Source organism: Halichoeres trimaculatus, unplaced genomic scaffold, assembly GCF_033239565.1.
Source record: "Halichoeres trimaculatus isolate MK-OKI-2021-1 unplaced genomic scaffold, fHalTri1.1 fHalTri1_scaffold_5, whole genome shotgun sequence".
Lineage (NCBI taxonomy): Eukaryota > Metazoa > Chordata > Actinopteri > Labriformes > Labridae > Halichoeres > Halichoeres trimaculatus.
The window spans coordinates 10,684,390-10,707,140 of NW_027437183.1; the positions used below are offsets into that span (position 1 = coordinate 10,684,390).

At 39.2% G+C, this 22,751-nt stretch overlaps 1 protein-coding gene across 3 annotated transcripts in view; it reads right to left on the minus strand.

Annotated features, from left to right (window-relative positions):
- Nucleotides 1-22,751, minus strand: part of LOC141790153 (transducin-like enhancer protein 4) — a 43,234-nt gene that overhangs the window by 17,098 nt on the left and 3,385 nt on the right. For 2 of the 3 annotated variants that reach the window (XM_074669828.1, XM_074669826.1), the window contains exons 5-8: nucleotides 10,460-10,522; nucleotides 6,449-6,523; nucleotides 5,460-5,661; nucleotides 2,388-2,404 (exon numbers count right to left, since the gene is read on the minus strand). In XM_074669828.1, coding sequence (XP_074525929.1) covers nucleotides 2,388-2,404; nucleotides 5,460-5,661; nucleotides 6,449-6,523; nucleotides 10,460-10,522 — 357 coding nt within the window. The remainder of the gene's footprint in view (nucleotides 1-2,387; nucleotides 2,405-5,459; nucleotides 5,662-6,448; nucleotides 6,524-10,459; nucleotides 10,523-22,751) is intronic. The other variant, XM_074669827.1, reaches the window with a different exon arrangement.

The window sequence follows — 22,751 nt, forward strand, 5'->3', positions numbered from 1 at the left end:
TAGATTCATTAATTTTCCAAACATGAGGCGAACACAACACAAACAACATCTGTACAGCATGTCCAATTTTTACTTTGCCTTCCTTAAAATCAAGACGCTGCTAGTTTGGAAGAAAGCTATGCCCAGACTGTGAGGGAAGTTTGTTTTATTCCCTCCGCTCTCACAGAAAAACCAAAGCCTCACATCACACACACACACACACACACACAAAAAAAAAAAAAAAACATAAAAACTTTTGATGTACTCCGAGTCCAAGTCAGCTGATTTACCCCAATAGCTCTGATCCTTCAGTTCGACTCAATTTGCTTCTTATTCTGCAGCAGACGCAGCATGGAGGGCCAGATTACACACTGCCTGTACAGACTTTTACAAAGAGCATCACAACAATAGCACAGGGACAAGCTACAGCTGTAACCAGAAGAAACCCAGGACAAAAATAAAAAGAAGTCAGATGGATACCAGTAAAATCGTGCCGCTAATGACTTACAGCGTGTTCACTTTCGTGTGGTGATGAAAGTCACTGTGAGCTTAATGGGATCTGTCCACATACAGCGCAAAATCAGTGACAATATTTAAGGTCCGTTCATTTTTAATTTAAACTATCTCTCATTATTTAATTTTGAAAAATCTGTAAGCTGACAAAAGGAAAATTAAAGAAAGAAAGACAATCAAACTGTAAAAAACTGACAGATGAGCAGTCTTTGAACGCACCACCACCCCACAGTTGACTTCCTGTTTCAGCAGCAATAAGTATGTGCCACACATGGCCGTCTACACCCACATACCTCCATCTGTGTGTGAGGTGCTAACACCAAGGATGTTAAGACACAGATGTTCAAGCACATCACACACACACACACAAACACACGCAAACACATACACATGCACACACACTGTAACCTGTGGACTGTTGCCAAGGCAACTGTAGGCCACTGACAAGGGGCTTATTGGTTTCATGAAGTGACTGTTGGCCTCGTGTGCGTGTCTGTGTATATGTGTGTGTGTGTTTGTGTGTGTGTGTGTGTGTGTGTGTGTGTGTGTGTGCGTGTGTGTGTGTGTGTGGTGTGTGTGCGTGTGTGTCCTCAGAGGGCACTAATGAAAGGCATTCATCATTCTGCTCCCTATATCTTTACCACTGATTTCTGACGACCTCACACACACACACACAAACGCACATTCTGCTAATCGCTCCCATCATGATGCCAACAGCTGTGTGTGTGTGTGTTTTTGTTTGCGTGTGGAGGAGGAGGATATACAACATGGGAGGCAGGAGATAACATATTAAACATTCAGCCTGTCTCCACCTACTCCATCGTACCAGAGAGCACACACACACACACACACACACACACACACATACGGCTTAAGTCATGCATGTCTGTGTGTGTCTAAGGCCGTGTGTGTGTGTGTGTGTGTGTGTGTGTGTGTGTGTTCATGTGCTGCTGGAATAAAGAAATGCTAATCTGCTCATTGAGTATTCAACAAACCAAATGTTTGCCTTGGGAAAAAAGCTCTGCTTAAGGGACTAATTACTACAAGAGCTGGATGTAACGTTGCTCGCTGCGCTGCCTCCCTCCTTCACAAGGCACACAAACGCCTTCTTTCTTTGATCATTTCGAGCTTCCTTTTCACCCACCTCTTTCTACCTCTTTGTCTCTATTTCATAAACGTCAAATACATCTGAAAAAAAAAACCCCATCTGAGTCTGATCCTTAATGATGTTAAAAAAATGAGCTCTATTTCTCTGTTTGTTGCTTTTTTGTGAACATAAAACAAGTTTATACAGTTAAACATCTCAAACTCACAGTATTTATAATCACAGTTACAGTTAGCTACACATAAGACTGGATGTTAAATTAGCTGACTGACGTGGTACAGAATCCTAAAATATAACCACTGAAGATGATTCATCAAAACATGTCATTGACTTTTGTCCTCTCACAGCTGTTGGTTTGAGACCTGAAGGACGGTTATCAAATATCAAACTCACTCAGTCTTTCTTTTTTTGACTCCTTTTTGGTTTATCTTTGAGTATAATGTCAAATATTCAGCTTCATCTGTACTGATGTGTATGATCTGAACTAAAATTCAAAGAAGTGTGATGCACACGTTACAAAATAAGACAAAGTGAAATTTCTGTCCTTGAAATTAGGCTTTAAATTATTAAATGTTATCTCATAATAAAATTAGTTTCAAATATGTTTATGAAATTGACTTTATAGGAAACCTCACAGTGCTTGAGGACAGATCATAAAAGCAGCAGAGTATAAGGCAGCATTTAAATCAAGACTGTAAGAATGTTTCTGTTGAAGGTAGTGTGTCTGATATATATAAAAAAGAAAAAAAAACAGACCTGTTGAAGGATACAGAGTGAAAGCAGGTCTTACCTTGACTGAGTCTCTCTCTGAGGACGCCATGAGGGAGAAAAGAAACAAATAAATACTGATTAGGACCAGAAGTGTCTTTGTAACGAGCATAACAAGAAGAGACAGGTCATAAAAAAAAACTTAAACACATACATGCACAGAAAACCAGAGACAGTGCAGCTGATGATAAATCACCTTGTTATTGATTCTCCTGCCTAGAATTATTCAAAGGAGTGTCAACTCCATCTTAGACTCTTTTTTTATGGTTAACACTGTCATATAGGCTTCGGTACTTTATGAGAAATGTTGTCATTGGAAGCAAACAGATGCACAATATGGAGTATAGTGATCAAATAGTAGAGTAGTTGGCGTCATATTTGCACTAGTGCAACACAGCTGTTACAGCTGCTGATGAAACAACAAATCATCAAGAACTACAGAGATAGTTTTAAAATGTGTTTTGTAAGATTCAGCTGACTGCATAGAAGAAAATGTATAAGACTGAAACAGAACAATATTCACTAAAGAATATGTGAGTTAATCAAATAGTTATTTGAATGTTACCTTGAAAACCTTTTTACCAGTACCTTGTTGTAATGTTGTACAACCTCCAGATGGTGGCTGTAGCATGCCTAAGAGCTGTTTGCTAACTGCCAGTAAATAACAGAAGAAGAAGAAAGCACAAGCTCTTGTTGCTGTTACAACAGGTGGGACCCTGAGATTAAGATGTGGAGAAAATGCAGACTTCTTCAACAGGTAACACCAGCCTATCCAGATGATACCCTAACACATCTAACCAGCATATTCACAACAAGTTCCCACAGTCACACGTCATTCTCTTTGTGTATGTTTGGGCACAGGGCAGGGGAACAATCAAACAATTCAACACTTCCGAGTCCATGGAAACTTGCTTGAAATGTTGATTAAACAGAAAGGCAGACTTGTTCATATTTGCAATATGACTGAACAATAGCCAGGAATTTCACCCCAGTTTTAGTTTACAATCAAAGCAGAAACATTTCAGCACTCACAGTTAAGTTCAAACTTTTACTGTTAATTTGTTTGTTAACTTAACTGCTGTTTTTCCTCTATATAGTAAATGTGTATCCATGTGCTCCACGGACACTGGTATTCTCACCTGGTGTCAATCTCTTCTTGGAAAAGTCACTCTCACCCAGTGGGTGAAACGCTGACATAGGCCCAGGGCTGAAGTGCATTTGTTTCTGCTAGCTGCTGTTTATTGTGAACATTTAAAGTTTGAACTTTTAGCTAATACTGATATTTCTCTGCTGTATCACATTTGTTGGGTCATTACAGACTAATTTTGTCCTTTTTCATCTGAGCACAACATCTCTTTTTATCAGAGCACACAGAATCAGAATCAGAATTCCCTTTATTCATGAAGTATCTCACGAATAAAGGAAATTGACTCCGGTTAATGACAATCCCTCTGTAATACATAAATGTAATACTAATAATAATAATAATAATAAATAATAATAAAGAACATTGTATAGAGAAGAATAAAAAATATATATACGCATTAAAGTTAAAATAGAATTAAAAATTAAAATAGTGCAGCATCTTTTTTATCGGAGCACACCATCTCTTTTTTGTCATAAGTTTTAATATACTTTCAGTTTTCACTCTGACTCATAAGAAGACAGTCATGCTTCAATAGTGAAAACTTAAAAACTGTATGTTAGTGATGAAGATAATGTCCAAAAATGTTTTTTGACTTTGCAAATGAGTCTACCCGAGTGGTCTAAAAGGACTCGCAGGGTTCAAAGTCATCCATTTGGCCTGAGTTTATTCATAAGAGCAAAGAAATCCATTTATACGGGGTAAATAAGAAGCCTCTCATCCCCCACAGTCACTTCCTATTCACAGGAGTTCATCTGGAGATGAAATTGGATTGTTATTGATCGTGCTCCTAATGGGTGTAAGAATCACCTGCGTTAGCTGCTTTTAGCTTTACTTCAGCTACAGGGCAAGGTTAACTGATGCACTGCTCTGTACACACTCACAGTCACGCTGTATTGAAGTGATTAAGAGTGAGCACACACTGTTTCTGTCACACAAACACACAAACACAGCCTGTGTGTGCTGTAATTAAACGCTGTAACTGAAAGTCAGCCAGGAATCAACAGAGACGTACTGTGTGTGGAGGAGAACAGAGGCATCATGGTGGTTGTGTTTCGCTCCTTATTAGGCCAATTAAACTGGCATAATGACAAATTAGTTCATAATTGCTTTGACTGCTGTTCATTCAAAGCGTCATTCGTAACTTTGACTGAATTTTCCAGACATGTTCAGTTAGATGGGGATCATTAACCTGACAAAGGCATCAGCATTTATCACTAACAAACAACATCTCTTTATAGATGACACATGAAGAGGAAATTAAGATTTCTCTTAGTATTGACACGTTATAAAGGGATGATTATATTTTTTTATAAAGAATAAAGTCATACCCCTTACATGTGATCTTTTAAATGCTCTTTTAGATTTTGTATTCTCGTTTTCTTTCTATGCCTGAGGAGAAGGACATGACTATTGTACTGTTACTGCATATCATTTGATTACACACCAAAATTAAACCTTAGTGATAAACTTGCAATTTAATAAACACTTTTCGTGGCTCACTTATCAGTAAATGGTGCTGTAAAATCTAAAAAAAAAAGAAAGTTAAAAAAGAAAAAAAGTTTTTAAGTCAGTTAAAATCCCTGTGGATTACATTAAGGCAGGGGAAGTAACCCAACAAAATGTCACAGTATGATTGTTTACATGTGATTGATGATGTATTGTTAGTGTAAACAACTCCTTTAAGAGGATGTTAACCCTTCCCCCAAAAGTTTAATTTCCAGTGTTCTTTCTTTAATACGTGGTTTCATTATTTTATGTCTTTAGGGTTAACTATTCAACCAAATCTGGGCTTTTAATCTGAAGGCAGGGTTTGCTGCTTACCTGCAAGAAAGAGAATATAAACTCTGATGGTGAAATACTTACTACAATCATTAGATGCCAAAACATCCACACACCAGCAGATGAGCACCGCCTGTAAACACACACGCACGAGCAGGGCAGACTCACCTCTTTGATGTTCACTGTTGTTGTCGTGATGTTTCCTCTCGTCTTTGAGCGGCAGCTGGTGGCTCAGGGCTGAGGACAGGGCCAGCAGGCTGGCAGTGCCGGCCCCAGGGGGCAGAGGGGGCTGGAGGCCCGCAGGGTGAGGCGTGAGCGGGACGGGGATGGCGTGACCGTGGGAGAGATGCTGTGCCTGAAGCTGCTGCTGCTGAACAGCATATAGAGATAATAAGAAATGTGATGCCGCGATTTTAGATGTGTATTTGGGATGCTGAAAAAAAGGCTTTAAAGGAGGAAGTAACAAAGTAAGAGCATGTGCAGATAAACACAGTGATAGCAATATTTTATGGGGCGATAAATTACCATCAGTGTCCTCAATCTTAAAATGTGAGCTCGTTTAGCTCAGTAGTTAAGGCACACAGCCACACTTGGATGCTAATGTCTTCTCTTCTGAGGTGAGACACTTTGTCAGGATGAAATAAAATTAAAAGGCTAAAGCCCCTGTGACTCAATTACCTCACACTAACAATATCTTTGACATTTCTGTATTGTAATTTCCTGCTCCTTATCAGTCTGACCTATATGCGAATAATCATAATCTGTGATAAGGTAAATCTGGCTGGTAATAGATCTGCCACACTGACATTAATCCACTGCTCTAAATCCACGAGTGAAAGCAATCAACAGGTGCGTTACTGAAATATCAAATAAACCTCAGCTGGTATAAATGGAGAGGTTTATTTTTCACAATGTTTGGATACTTTATCAGCTTTAGACAAATGTGATTACTCAGGCCCAGTAAACCTAAGAAGGATTAGATTAGATGCTTTGGAAAGTGCTCTGTTCTGTGCTCATTAAGCATCAGCAGTGAGTGTTTAGCTCCATCATCATGTTAATATTTTGTTTTCTGTATTTCTCTTTCTTGCTTCTCTTTGATAGATCTGTCTTACAGCATTGTGTGTGCGCGTGTGTGTGTATGCGTGCGATCCACCCACCCCTATAATAGCGTTCAGTTCAGCCATAGTGACCTGTTTTGCCCTCTCCACCGCCTGCACCACCTGCTGCTGATGCTGTGACACAGAGACAGAGATGGAGTGAGAAATCAAGGCAACACCTGAGAGGATGTATAAATATGAGTTAATGTGAAACATCTGGATTTTAAAGAGCGAGTATTTAGGGTATGACCTCTGTAGGGAAACATGACAGACAGCAACAGCATAAAAATATATTCACACAATTCTCTTCAGGATATCAATAAAAACATCCTGCGCAGCTGCTACTATGCAAACATCTGCTTGGTTTTTATTTATTTATTTCTTTGCCTAATCAAAGCAGTGCATGTTTTTAACACTTAAAGCCAGCTGTCTTCTTTTTCTATTTGTTTCTATTTAGGCTAAAGAAGTTAGAAGGCTGCTGACAGTGAGCCGTACACTTTACACAAACACAAACTGTAGTTGAAGTAGCTAACCTGTCATAAAAACAGTATTATAAAAGGAATCCCAGAATGTTTCTGTATTAATGAACTCTAGGCAGGGTATATAATTTGGGGAGATTTCAAGAAAAGAAACTCTTTCTATCCTTCAATTTTCCATAGATGTTTGTAGCACATCAGATCCATTAAAATCATGAATTCTATGCAAATTCGTCGTCCTTTTTCTGCCCACACACCTTAAACTGGTGTAGCTGTAACAGACACATTTGTGGGGAGAAAGAGACAGGTACCCAGGGAGACAGACAGCTCTCAGAGCAAAGTCATCCAAAGGGTAGAGAGTGAGGGAGAGCTGGATCCAGACGGTGTGTGAGAGCAGAAAGATTCATCCAGGAGCGCAAAACATCAAAGTAGGGCAGAGATGAAAGAGCTTATCCGGTGAGGAAATGAACCTGACCGCAGAGTTCGGCTACACCTCGACAAACCGAGTCCAACCTGCCTGAACGTGACTCACACACATGAAAAGATCCATATGAGTGATGAATATTGCTTCATAGCTTTCAACTCATTATCACAGGTCATTCTCAGTTTTTAAGAAAAATAAGGAAATTGGATTTCAATAACCAACAATCTGTTGGATAATCAGATTCTTTCAAATCAATTAAACTGTCTTCAGACTCAACCTGTTAAGTAATATTGGAATGAATGGAGAAGATCTTAATCTCTCCAGAACAGGTTAAAAACAACAGGTCAGGCAGGTTAAAATTCATATACTTTCTTACTTAAAAAATAGATATATAGAATATAATTTTTACATTTAAGCCAAAAAGCCAAGTGTGATATTATACCAGACATTCATGAAGTGGATCATACCATTTTTAGATCTGAGGCTACTTAAAGATCCTTCTTGTGTGCTTTCCTTTTTGGTCTTGCAGTAGATTGGTTCCACATTAGGTATTTTCTTTAAAGCTTTATCAAAGCGAAAAATAGTTCGTGTTACTGTAGTAAAACTCCCTAGATCACTAGATTAGTGTTTGAGTTGCTTCCACTCTGTTGTAGTTTGGTTCCGTACTAATCTGTGGTTTTACCTCCACAGTGTTCTTCTTGGTTATTAATAGTTTACTGTAGGGCTGGGACGATATGCTATTCTCACGATTCGATTCTATTACAATTTTTGGGGTGCCAATTCAATTAAAATTGTAATTCTTCAATATTTGCAACTTTTTGCAATTTTTAGTTTCTTTTTTCACTAGATCAAAAAATTTAACGATGATGAAAATATCTTCAGACTATATCAGGAGCTATACTTTCCCATAAAAAGCACATCACATGAGTCAGAAAAAAACATTTCGCCCTCTGCTGGAGAAAAGTGGTAACTTTTTTTCCAATCCAGTTTATAAACAAAGACTGAAATAAAGAATATGAATTTGAAAAAACAAATACAATTTTTTTGCAAAGAATACCAATTTTGATATTGTCAAACAAAAAATCCCGATAAATCAATTTCTGATTTTTTTTCTCCCACCCCTAGTTCACTGTAGGGATGCACCGATCCAGCTGTTCTGGTCTGGCTACCGATACCCATACCAGGAATTTGGGTATCAACAGATACTGATCCTGATCCGATACCAGAGTTAAATAATAATCTGCATGTTCTACTGTGGGATAAGACTGGTAATTTTTTGAGTAAAAGACAAAAATTGAGTATACATGGAATTACTGAAGTTAATATTTATTTAAACTATAAGTGTTAAAATGTGTGACAGGAGTTTGGTTAAAAAATGCTTCAGAATTTACAGAAATTACTATTTAATTGTAATTTTTTTTTTTTCCCCCACTGATACCGATCCAGCTTTGTGGGGCTGGATAGGCGCCGATACCCGATACCAGGATCAGATCGGTGCATCCCTAGTTCACAGTCATTACAGACTTATGAAGTCAAACCTCACCTTTCCCCCAGTTGACTTTTTGATACCACATGATAAGTGGTCAGTTTTGTGGGGTTTTTTTTTGTTTTTTTGCAGTGTTACGTGCTGGGTAAACATAAACTAACTGTGTTTCTTCTCATGGAAAATGTTCCCCATCAGGGGGCGATATGGGGAAAATGTATTAGGATTTATTTAAGTCAGGATCAGGATCTGGATTTTAACAGGATTGTTTTTCATATTTTAGCCCAAAATATTTGCTATACTGCATTTGGAAATTTGCGCATCAATTTTTGTCTTTTGTTCACCATTTTTTAACTTAAATCTAGTCTTGTGTCCTCCAAGTCTTTTTAAAAATCTTCCATTGTCACATCATGATAAATACAGTCATTTAAACACCTATTAGTACATTGCACGATGAAAGCTGGGAATGACCCTCAGGTTACGATTGGCTCTCGAGCCTCACTTTGGAAATGCCTGGACTAGAGTGAAACCCATCAGCTCAGCTTTTTTAAAGGACTACAGTGAACAATAATTTGTTATACTTTGGGTCTACAGAGGATGCAGTTAACTTCAGATAAAACACTGTTTGTATTCAAAAAAATATCTGGTCAGTTACTTGATGTTCTCTGAAACAAGGCCACAACTCAGCTACAAGTCCTTACCTCAAACCCACATAGACGTTCTTTTTGTGTGAACCATATTTGTCCCCATGGAAGTGAGAAAGTCTGAGTAATAATTGCTGATTCAGTAGGTTGAATGATTCATTAGCATACTGGTGACAACAATGCAAGTGTCAGAGAAATTTCAAGCTGCAAGAAGGAACAATATCAGAAAATGACAGAAATAAATAAAAACAAAGCTCTCCGACAAACAGACACACACATGCACACACACACGCACACACAGAGTGGATGTGATTTGCTGCGCAGTAATAAATGATTTGTAACATTTCATATGCACAAACTGTATACAAGGCTGTGCATCAAAACAAAGCAGTGAAAGCTGCTTCCTCTCCCTGCCTCCCCTCTCTGCGGGCCTCAGGGCTGTGTAGCAGCACCGCAGTCTAATGCCATTATTCCTAATCCACCCTAAACCCTCCTAATCCATGGCTAATCTGGAGGCGAGCGCTGGAGTCCACACTCACTCCTTCCTGATGTTCCCACCCTTCAACACACACACTCATTCACACACACACTTGCAACTCCTCCAGAGGTAGGATTTATCAGCTAACTGCACACACCTAGAGAGTCCATAACAAGCATTTTCCCTAAAACACACTCCTCACACCTACTAAGAAACATGCACACATGTACGTGTGTTTAAAGCGTTCGTTTCATGTGCATGCAGGTGGACACACACACACACACAGCCGCTGGCTCCTGCATATGTTAGTGGGAGACATTTAATAAGTTCAGAGCATATCTGCCTATCCCGAGCAGGGGGGATTAGCCCAGGATAATCTGTGTGTATGTGAGTGTGCTTTGCCTCACAATCCACCACATACTCCTCCTCCTCCTATGAGCTCTGTCTCTCTGCTGCTCTCACCTCTTTCCTTCTTTTTCTTTCTCATTCTCACTCTCTCATCCTCCTCTCTCATTCTCACCCACCTCTGTCTTAACTCTCAGTGACAGGCTTTTTTTGAGTCTTACCTCTTGAGAGAGGAAGGGGATGACTTGGGCGCAGATTGCATTCAGCCGTTTGACGATCTCCGCCTGCAAGACAGAGAGGTGGGCGCAGGGAACACAATCATCTTCAAATTCACTTACGGGAAGGATGCATTTTTCTCCTCACATCACCAAGAGAAACTCTCACAGCAGCTCCGTTTTAATGGATATTTATTTAAAATAATAGCCTGGATTATTTCACTTTAACGACCCTTCATGCGAAACTGTTGAAATTTGATATACGTGAAAGCTTCACATTTGCTCTTTGAAACACGAGATCTGGTTTTCTTTACCTGCAGTTTCAGGCACTTATGGGTTCCCTGGGGAATTTCAGATGGCACATAACACTTAAGAGACACTTTTATGTAATTACCTGGTGTGTAAAGATAGGGCCAATAAAGGTGTCGTGCTATTCTGCCGAGAAACAGGTGATGACAACATGCTAAATTTTGATGCAGTGAACCAGGAAAAAAAGTAGAATTACACTTTAATCTTGTTTAAATAAATATGATTAACACATTTTTATCATCTGGTTTGCAAATGTTTTGTGAATAAGAATGTGCTTTATACCAGGGGCTGCGTCATGGGTGGGCCCTACGGTCCCAGGCCCACCCACTTTCTGGCTTTCTTTTAAAAATTGTTTTTTTTTCTGTCTTTATTTTTTTTTTTAAATTGGTTTTAATATATAATACCCCCAGACACAGGCACAGCCATTGTAGCAGTCGTGCAGCTAGAGTCTGAGCAGTAGAGACGATGAGGGATTCTAGGAGAATCTGAGTGGAGCCGGGTGACAAAATAATGATTTTTTTTTCTTTCGAGAGTCTAATAACTTCTTGTCTCTACCTCCCGACATTTTTACAATCCTTGAAAAACATGCATGAGAATGGCAGCTGTCAATCATCATTAAACGTTACGTAAAGCCTTGATTTTAACCTCGTATAACCAATGAAAACGAAACTTTTCAGAAAAAAGAGGACTTGAATACAAGGCAGCCAAATAATATCTTCAAATCACCACAACAATCAGACATGAGAAACATTTCTACAAGGAGTATTGATTTTTTAAAGTTTGACCACAGCCCATCTGGAATGACTGTAAAGCTGGATTTTTTTAACCTATACTGCAGCCAGCCACCAGGGGGAGCAATTTTTGTGGAGACATCACTTCGAACAGAGCAAGCTGACGTCCGTTTTTTTTTTTTTTTACAGTCTATGGTCTTACAGCCTATATACATGGAAAGTTGAGGCAGCGCAGCCCATGGGTGCGTTGGAGCTCTACTCTTTAGCCAATACCGTTGAGGGCCATTGCCGTCTAATGCACTTAAATTTTAGCAAATATTAAAGTATCAAAAAGCAACTAAATCTGCCTTAAAACATACATAGTAACAGTAGTAGCAGTTATTTACTAACTTTTGTAAAGGCCCACCCATAATTAAAATCCTGGCTCCATCCCTGCTTTATTCTCTTTAGGATGAGGAATTGCACAACGCCGAACTGTGTGAAACATTTTGATCAAAAGAAATAAAGAACTGAGAGGATTTATGATGGCCTTTGAAAAGAGCAAAAGTACCCCAAACTTAAACTTCCTCAGTGGAAAAATACAAGCAGAAAGACATCAAAGTAACACCCACAATCTCTGATCTGCACTTTGTGATTGATCAGTGTACAGAGCAGACAACAAAGGAATGAGGAACAACATCTCCAAAACAGAAAAAGACTTAAGCCACTCTAAGAGGAAAAGTAGATTTGTTGTTGTAATCAAGCTCTTAATTCTCATGAACTAATTACACTTCATGGAGTGATTGAGTCACACATTATGACCCGAATTAAGTTTCTTGGTTTGGCTAAAACAGGAAACAGCAGCTATTCTTGTGCTGGATAAATAGTTTTGGTTTAAAAGAGGAAGTACAGTAACCTCTGCAACTTCTGCCCATAGACTTAAAATAGATGGATGTAGCCACAGTGACGGTGCTGATACAGAGTTTTGAAGCCTATGGTCAATAGATGCCATATTGGATGGGGCAAAGAGGCGGGTGTTTGGCCATCATGACCACCAAACAGAAAGTTGAGCATGTTTGATTTGTCACTTGACCAATGAGCAAAGTGAGTTCTGCACATCCACCAAACTTTGTAAACTTCCTATTATGAAGCATCGCCAATAACCCCTGCTAACTAGCGAGTGTTTGCTAACTCCCATCATACAGCCTAAACAGGTTCATCCATCCACAAAATGAAACCAACCTCTCTATCTGTAATGAGTCATCAGCACATTGGAAACACATCTGTTTGTCAATAATTCAGAATTTACAGAAAGAAAATGACAGTGCCTTGTTTGAGGTGGAGTTTATTTGAGGGCAAATTGAGTTAAACACTTTGATTTCTTGAAGTTTAGGAAATTTTAAATTAGTGTCCCCATTCAGCATTTATCTGCCAGGAACACAGAAAAAGTTGTTCTTTGCCTGTAATTTTAAACTCACACAGATCAGTAACAACTTCCAAACTCAGCATCAAGCTCCACCTTTTTTCCTTCTGTGATTCTGAGAGCATCTTCTGCTGCACTCCATGAACGTAAAGCTCCACTACAGTAAATTGTTATATCAAACCCTGCACCCATCTTGATAATTCAAAGGAGTATAGAAGGGAGGACCACTTGAGGAACTGGCTTGAAAAAATATACGAAAGAAGGTGAGATTTTTTCCAGAGCAATCAGAGACATAAAAAGCCAAAAATTACAAAAAAATAAACGTAAGGGAAGAAGTCACATCTCTCACCTAACCTTGGTGAGGGCTTGTTTGTTTGTTTGTATATAACCTTGACAGAGGTGAACATCACTCTGGTATCAGTGATAGCAGATGACCCCACAGGCTATAGGAGCAAACCTCCAGATACCAACCCTTCAGACAGCAGCACAAGCAACACTGGATGCAGGATGCCACTCATAAACACAGCAGTGTGCACACCGGCACACACACACTCACACACACACCTCCACAGCCTTCTCTGTATTCATCAGATGTATTTACTGAACCCAAGGGTTGGCTTTTAAAGATTATACAGCACTGTCTCTCTCTCTCCGCATCAGGTAAGACTTTTTTTTCGTACAGGAAATTGCCTGATCCACTGTCCCAAAGGGAGTGTGGGGAGTGCAACTCAAATCCAAAGACAAACAGAGACAAAAGACAGACTAACAGGAAAACACTTCATCACACATGGGGGTGGAGTGCTCCTCCTTTATTTGTAAAACTACAACATACATACCTACAACTGTTGAACAGGGAGCTTCCCCAAGAGAAGAGATGACATCCCCAACTCAAAAAATGATTTAACCTCCAACACTTGATAAAGTTTTATTGTTTTTGATTGTGAGAAATACAAAATTTAAAACTAGAGGAAACAGTTTGATTGCCAGTGTGCTCATAGGATTTGATGTAGACTAGAGCTGCAAGCTGTAAACAATAAACAATAAAGGAGCTGACGGATCAAGAGAAATTGTTTGAAAAGCTGTATCAGAGACCTATGTGGACACTGTTTAGGATTTGATATCTGGAAAAAAATGACGTCCATCATGACTGATAATGAACGAACAACTTTTTTGTCAGATGAGTTTTTCAACAGTCACTATTTGATATTTTCCTTTATATGTCCTAAAATAAATATTTGTTTAAAATGTTGGATGCTAATAATAAATATGGGCAAAGTTTCATACTGCAATGTAAAACCATCTAGAAGTTAATCCCAAATGAGCTTGTGGACTGCTCTGAACAGCTTGATTTAAAAGTCATGCAAGAATATATTGAGATTAATGCAAGATTTGCCCAACTTGTGACATCACTAGTTGGTAAATATCCCTAAAAAGAAAAAAAAAAACGGCAATTTACAAAAAGAAACCCAACTTTGCTGCATGGCAACAGAGGAGGAAGCTCTTAGAATGCTAGGCCCTGGAATGATGGAAAGGAACAGAATCTGAAATGATAGGCTTCAAAGACAGCCTGAGACAAGTCAACAAGTTTTTGAGCCGTAAATCATTTAAAGCGAGGGCTGGACAATTAATTGGATTTTAATCGTGATTTCAATTTTGCCATCTGACAATCATAAAAACAATAATTGAAGAAAAACAATTAATATGCCACACAGTGTAGATGTATGCAAGTTCCTGTCCTTTTCTGTGTTCCATGTGCAGCCACAGCGAGTGTGTGTGACTTATGTGTATCAATAATACTGTATGTGCCACTTGCTGGTTCTTTAAAGTTGTGTTTAAATCAGTACTGAAGTTTTTGAATAAATGAATAATTGTGTATGTTAATTGTGATTTCAGTATCAGTTAAAATAATCGGGATTCTTACTTTTACCATAATCGCCCAGCCCTATTTAAAGCTACTACACAGTAATCAGAGGGACAATTTAAAGCCTGAGAACGAGCACGATACCCCCTCTTTAAAATAAAAAAAAGCTCCCCCAAAGGAAGTGTGAAGCAAGTGTGTCTCTCTGGCATATCGCTGTAGACAATCTGTTGACATATTTTTTGTATTTGTTGTATCATCATTCTTGTACTTCAGGTATTTCTTTATGCAGACGTTGGAGGAACACACTACCCATAATGCAATACAGGGACCCAGTTATCATATGACACTGTTAAACCAGTGTGTAAAGAAAATTGGCTTAATAGCCCTCCCAGACTGAAATCGTCGGTACTGCTTTAATATTTAAGGTATTTAATGATTTAATATTCCAGCTTGACTATTTGCTTCCTGCCAACTCTCACCTTGTCAGAAAATACCTCACATGTCCCAAACATCCAAGAGCAATCCTTCTTTTTATGAGTACAAGGCTATGAATGTTCAGATTTTTTCAGGATGTCTGAGCAGCCTCTATCGTTTTATTGAGGGAGCCATTTAGTGTAAAGCAGATGGAGAACTCAAGGGAGCTCTACATTTCAGCCTACCTGTGATTAACACAGTGCTGCAGCTGCTTAAACTCCCACAGACAACCTAAAACACTGACATTTTCATCTCATATTCAACGTTTATCCAGGGAAGACTTGCTGTGCACACATGCCCTTTTTCAGCTTGGTTCTGCTTCACATTCATACACACCGGGGAGCTGCCAAGTACATATTAGCCTCTGAGAAAACTCCACTGCAATGGTCGGCTGGGGTTTAAGTGCCTTGCTCAAGGGTGCCTTAGTATTACAGCAGGAAAAGGAAGCCCAGTCTGGTATTATACAGCTGGGAAATGAGTTGGTGACCCTCCACTAACACCAGACCTTGCTGCAGCTTAAGAAGTGCATGAATAAAAGAGCTGCTGCCTCTGGTCTGGCATAAGGAAATAAGTGTTCAAGGAGACAGTGAATGGGCGGCAGACAGCCATGATCAGGCTGGGAGAGATGTTGCCACATCCACTTGGATTTTAAGAGACCTGCAAGGCACAGCTCAAGTTGCAGCACCAACATCCATCAAGTTGAAAAATGTTTTAGGAGCATGTCAGTGCTGCATTTTATTTATTTATTTATTTTTAACTTTTTTGAAATGTAAATAAGAGCTCTGCAAGTTTATGATTTTGAAGTATTTTGCTTCATTTTTCACCCTTCACTAGAGGGCAGACAAAAGACAGCTGTCAGGAAATAAGGATAGAGACCGTTTGGCAAGTGCAACCATCTGCAGGCCAAATGGTTATTGCAATGGCATTGTTGTTGCCTTAAACCACTTAGCTGCTGGGATTCCCAATCTTTAGCTCTGCACTTTAAGCAGATGATTTTTAAATGTGTTTGTTTTTCTTATGTTTCCTGCTCAATCCAATGGTTTTCATTCATTTTTTACATTTTGTTGCAAATCCATTTTGGCTTTTTAAAATAATCTGACAATGCCAGGCAGAATATAGATCAATCAACAATCAATTTTTTGAAGAGCTGAGCCTGAGATGTCTGCGCTGAAATGGAAACAAAAGCACTGGGGCAGAAAAGAAAATGGAGATGCTTTTCCATGAGGCAACACAACCAATTTCAGGTGACATTTTACATCAATGCCAGACAACCACGTCTGTCTGCCAGGGTGCAAGGATGTCAGGCTGTTTGGCCGATGCACCTGTTCACGCTGCAGAAACCAAAGCAGAAAAAAATCAGAGTTCCCTTTTTTTGAAAAGTGTCCCGTTGCTTGTGCAAACCTGAAAAATTTGTTTCTGTAGCAAGCAGACCTTGACTGCGACCTGGACCCCTCAACGTCTTGACAGTGAATAAAACATAAGAAAAGACTGGCGAGGGAGTCCACTGAGGTTAGGACTCAATCCTGGTCGATCCATGAAGCTTATTGGTAGATTAGAGGAGTCTGTGGTCACACAAAGCTGAGTAACCCCGGGTCAGCTCGTGTGTGCTGAATTTATCTTTGACCCTTGGTGCGAGTCGCTGAAAAATGTTGCTCTAGTTAAAAAAAGAAAAAGCAGTGGGTGGTTGCTGCACAGCATCAGACTGCTTTTGTTTTGAATTTGACTTTTGCCCTTCACATTAGATCAGCAGCATGATTTAAATGATGTGATCCGTCTGAGTCATCTGCAACCTTAAGATTTTTCGACTTAAAAGAAGGTACAGTGGGATTTCACTGTGAAAATCCTCTTAGTATTTACTCAAGAAAACCTAATCAAACACCAGTACTGTCTTAACTATAACAAGACCGTAAGCTAGCATCCCCAGAAAATACTTCTTATAAGAAAAGATGTAGCCCAAAGAGAAAAATAACAGCTGAAATACTCCCACTTTAGCTCCTGACAACAAAGAAATTAGATCAGTCAGGAGCCCTGGAGTCAGATTGGGTCAGATAGAAGATCAAATGTCCATCTCCCCTGTGGAGCTTTGTAAGCACCACATCAGCACCACCTTTCACCACTCGCTAATACACCTAATGGACTCCGCCGTATAAAGGCTGTTTTCCCCTGTGACTGTATATGTGTGTGTGTGAGTGAGTGTGTGTGGGTGTGTGAAAGACACTGCTAGATAGGTAGGAAGAGACAAAAAGGAAAAACAAAGGGTGCCATAGAGACAGGGCACAGACTGAGACATTAAAGTGAATCTTCACAGCACGGTTTCATTTTTTGTTTAAGATGTAGCTCATTTAGTATTTTGGGACTTTAATGGGTATTGAAATAAATTAACTATTCCTTCCAAAAGTGTTTGTCTGTGTGTAAAAGTAGGACTACACGAGGGCTTCCAAAAAGTGAAGCCAAATCATTTGAAGATGCTCTTTACTCAGTTTTCACAATCTTTTGTAAGTAATCGAAAATGTGTTAGGATTTACAGCCTAAGACGACAATTACAATCCCACTTTCAAATAAGCTGGGACGCTGTGTGAAATATTGAGAAGACAGAGATTTCAAATATCAAAACAAATGGGTTTTTAGTCTCCAAGTTCCAACAGTCAAATAGGGAAAAAGCTGTGAAATGTATAAAACATATGAAGAAATGTCTCCAAACTAATGGGGTCATTCCCAACAAGTTAGTGACATGACTGGGAATAAAACAGAGATTCGCGTTGAGACAGGAAGAGGTGCACCACTCTGTAAGAGACTGAATGAACACATGAGGAATTCAGGGATTTTATCACCTTGAGTGCATAAAATTAAAAGATACAGAAAATCTCAACAAGTCTCTTATAAATAAAAGGACAAAGCTGAAATGTACTGTTAGTTGTGATCTTTGGGCCCTCAAGCAGCTATGAACATAGACTGTAAAAATAATGAAAGTCTGCTTGCTCCGCTCGAAGTGAGGTCTCCACACTCTGGAATAGTCTTTCCAGCTATTCCAGATGGGCTGTGGTCAAACTTTAAAAAATCGATACACCTCGTAGAAATGTTTCTCTCGTCAGATTGTTGTGGTGATTTGAAGATATCATTTGGCTGTCTTGTATTCAAGTCCACTTTTTTCTCAAAAGTTTCATTTTCATTAGTTAGACGAGGTTAAAAACGAGGCTTTACATAAGGTTTGATGATGATTGACAGATGCTGTTCTTGTGTATTTTTTTCGGGGATTGTAAAATATGTCGGAAAAAAGAAAAAAAAAAAATATTATTTTTGTCACCCAGCTCCACTCAGATTCTCCCAGAATCCCTCATCATCTCTACTGCACAGACTGGCTTCAAACTGCTACAATGGCTGCGCCTGTGACGGGGATATTTTGGCTTCAAAACCGTGCGATGATAAACGGCGGAGCCACGCTGTCCACTCTATATACAGTGTAAACATGTCGAGTATACATATAGTCATTTTTGACTCTGTAGTGGAGATCACTGCATGGGCTCAAGAGCATGTTCGGAAACCACAAGCTGTGATCTTAGTGTATTGAAGCATTAACATAAAGCAAGTTTGAGCTGCACCAAGCAAAGAATTATTTTTTTAACATGATAGTGCTCAGTTTAAAAACTAGCATATGTGATTGTAGAGGGATGCATAAGTAGCAAGTTTACACACCTGAGAAAGAATCAATATTGCTGAGCTGTAGAGGTTATAGAGCCACGTGTGCTGCCATCCAGACAGGAGTTTTTTAAGTATTAGTACAAGGACTGGGTATTACCTTTGGGATTGAGTATAAACAAAAAAAATCATCTTTGTATCAGTTATTAAGAAAATAAATGTATGTAACCGCGCTTTCAGGGGTAGTGGTTTAGTTCAGAGGTTAGGTTGAACACCCTATGCACAGAGGTAATAGGCCTTAAAGCACCTTTGACTCTTAACAGCATGTCATTCACTACTTTCTTATCCTTAAAAAATCACAATAACAATCTTTGACCAAATGAAACATATGGTGGAAAACTGATTCTTAAAACCCTCAAAATAAAAAATGTGAACAACAAGAAGCAGAGAAATTATTCAATAATAAATTGTCATTTAAGATCTAACTTCCTGTCATTTTTTAGGTTCCATCGTGTTTTGATTTTGTTCCAAGTGCACTCTCTGGAAGTCAATCCAAATATTAAAATGCCAGATAAAACATTACGTGAACAGAATACATCAAATCAAACAAATGGCTCCCCCTGGGCTGGGATAAAATGACTTGTCAGACCTTGTTGAGAACACTGCCAGTCTTCAGTATCAAAACGTCTCATTACTTCCGCCTTTCACCACTTTCTCCTCCCTCCTCCTTCCCCTTTCACTCCCCATCCTTCGCTTGCTTTATTTCTCTTTCAGCCTCACTAATTTGCAATTGATTAGCTGTCCTCGTGCTGCTCAGTCCCATGCTCTACACCCCTTGTAACCTCCCCCTCCTCCTTCCTCCTCCTCTACCTCCCCACCGGTCCTCTCCTCCATCTACGAGTCAATTTCTCTTTAACGAGGGCACCAGAGCCCTTCTGTGTAAATAAAACAGAGAGCAGAGCCAAAAATCAATGGGCTTATTACCCCCAGAAAATGCTAAACAAGCAATATCAGCAATACGCTTGGTAGCTGAGGCCGCCGGCCTTAATGGGACTGGAGCTTGACACCCATGAAAACATCCCCTCCACCAACACCGCCTCTACAACTCCCCCCACCCACCCTCAATCTCAGCATCGCGTCAAAGAGCCCCACACGTCGTATCATCATATTGAACGCTGTAGACAGAAGACACACATTAACGCTCATGCACGCTGGCACTCAAAAGCACAAACACAGCCTGCAAATGAAAATCATTTGCTTCCAAAACTCAAACACACCCTCACACAAAAAGATCCCCCCACACACACTCACACTCACACACACACGCATACACACACACACACACACACACTGCTGGCAGGAATTGGGGATTCATGCTCCAAAACGGTTTCCTGACAGAAATCATCGGGCACCACAAAGAGCCACAGGCCACATTTTACCTCCTTTTATTTTTTTTTTCTCTCATTCCCCAAGTAAACACACATGCACACACACACACCACTCACATACACACACACACTCTTACACACATTCAGAGCTGGAGCAGAAGAAGACAGCAGGATTTATAGAAGACACCCCGTATTTTATCAGACATGTCTGATTAGTGTGCCAAAGGAATGCTGCATGTGTGTTCAACTCTAACACACAGAAATACACACACACCACCACCATTACCACCATGGCAGATTCAACACACACACACCCCTAAGTAAATGTCTACAATATATGAGCATCTACACCAACACACACAACTAATACACACAAAACTAAACAAACAACGACAGTGTGCATACAGATAAATACACACAAACACACACAGCATGCTAAGTAAACATGTAGAGTATACATACAGGCTGTCATACACACACAGAAAATTATACACACACCAACACACAGGCCAAGCATTCATCACTTCCCTCATACACACATCTCATACACACATTTGCAAACTCACACATTGGCACACACAAGCTACACACACCATTTGTCTGGAAATGAGTGTGTAGCGGCTTTAGCTGTGGCCCATTTAGCCTGGCAGCTCATGTGTGGTTAACACAGACATTTATGCTAATGACCCTCCGTGTTTAAAAAAGGCAGCAGTAATGTAAAGGCTCGTTAAAGGCCGAACCCTCACTCGCTCCGCTCCTCTTTCAGACGCTTTCTCTTTCAATTAAACCCATGACATCATTACTCACATGTGGGATTCAAACTCACCGAGACAACCACACTGCTGCTTTTCCAGCCATTAAGTATATCACATTTCTATTATGAAACCTGATGCCTTTTAGATGCGTTCAGGGGTGATTTTCATTACATTCAGGTCGCAGCTGCTTCAAAGACTTTTCTTATCATGTAAAGGAAGCAGATTCTCTATGTTGCTCGTCTGACCTTTAATTTAAGTCCTGGCCGACTAAACCAGCCTCATAGGGCTGGGATATGCTATTCTCGTGACTGGATTTCATTTAGATTCTTCAATATTTACGATTTTTTTCAATTTTCAGTTTGCTTTTTTAACACCAGACCATGTGAAAAATTTAAAGGTGATGATAGTGTCTACTGACTATATCAGGAGCCATATTTTCCCATAAAATGCACATCACGTGAGTCAGAGGGAAACATTTCACCCCCTGCTGGAGAAAAGTGATAACTTTTTCCAATCCAGTTTATAATCAAAGACTGTAATGAAGGTTTGAATTTAAAAAAAAAACTAGATTTTTTTGACAAAGAATCTCAATTCTGATATTGTCAAACTGAAAACCCTGATAGGCTACGTAGCCTCCTAACAGTAAAATTTGTCTATCACTTGAATGCTTTTGTAAAACTGTTGCAGTAATTTGAAGGCTTTTTTTGTTTGCGGTGATTTCACAGCCCAATCTACATTTTTGTCATTGTTTTACTATTGGATTGTCTCCAATATATCTTTTTTATTCTATTTTTCTGATGGGTCATTTTTTACTGTTGTGATTTTTTGACTCTCCTTTCTATATTTGGTCACTGCTCCTATTTTGATTAACCTACTTTTTGCATGGAGCACTTAGGGCTGCGTGTTTTTTGAAAGGGGCCATGAGTTGGATCCGTCACTGCCTGTATACTTCTAAGATGGGATTGAGAGTACATGGTACACGATGAATATGCACAACATTTTACTCCTGTAGTGTAAAAAGTGCTCAACTATTACACTAACACCACTTTGGTGAATTGAAGTCACCATTAGTAGATACCATTAGTAGATACCATACTGTAAGGTTACCGACTTTATAAAAAGGATTTATAATAGTTGACTCTCTCAGTTAAAATCACATTGAAATTTGCATTGTGTGACTTGCCGGGTTTTTTATCCACAAGACTTTGTCGTAATATAAATTCAAAAATGACTTTTTTTCCATCAAACTTTGCTGCAGTTGGATTTAAACAAACATGTGCCAAGAGACGTGCAGAGCATAGGAACAAGCAGGCATTATCGCATCATTACATCATGAATTTAAAACAGTGTTAAAAAGAAAAAAACAATCGTGTTTTCATTACAATACATGAAAAAAGAGTTATTTTAAGGAGTACAGAGGAGTGCGCTACATGTTCAATTTGAAACAAAATTTTCATTCTTTTAAATGATTTTTAAAAATAAAATTTCTACATTAACAAAATGAATCAAAAAGTTGAGTAAAATTTTGAGACTTGACTTTTAATGTTCAAATTTACTGTTGTAAGGCCCTTTGAGTTCACTGACACACACGCGTGATGATACATGATTGTCTTGAAGTCCTAACATGAGTTTTGGAGTGGTCTACTTTTTGTTTTCTTTTAAGGCCATTAAACTCACCAGAATACCTCTGACACAAACACACTCTGTGGTTTCAATCTGTTGAATTTCTCTTTCTGGCATTC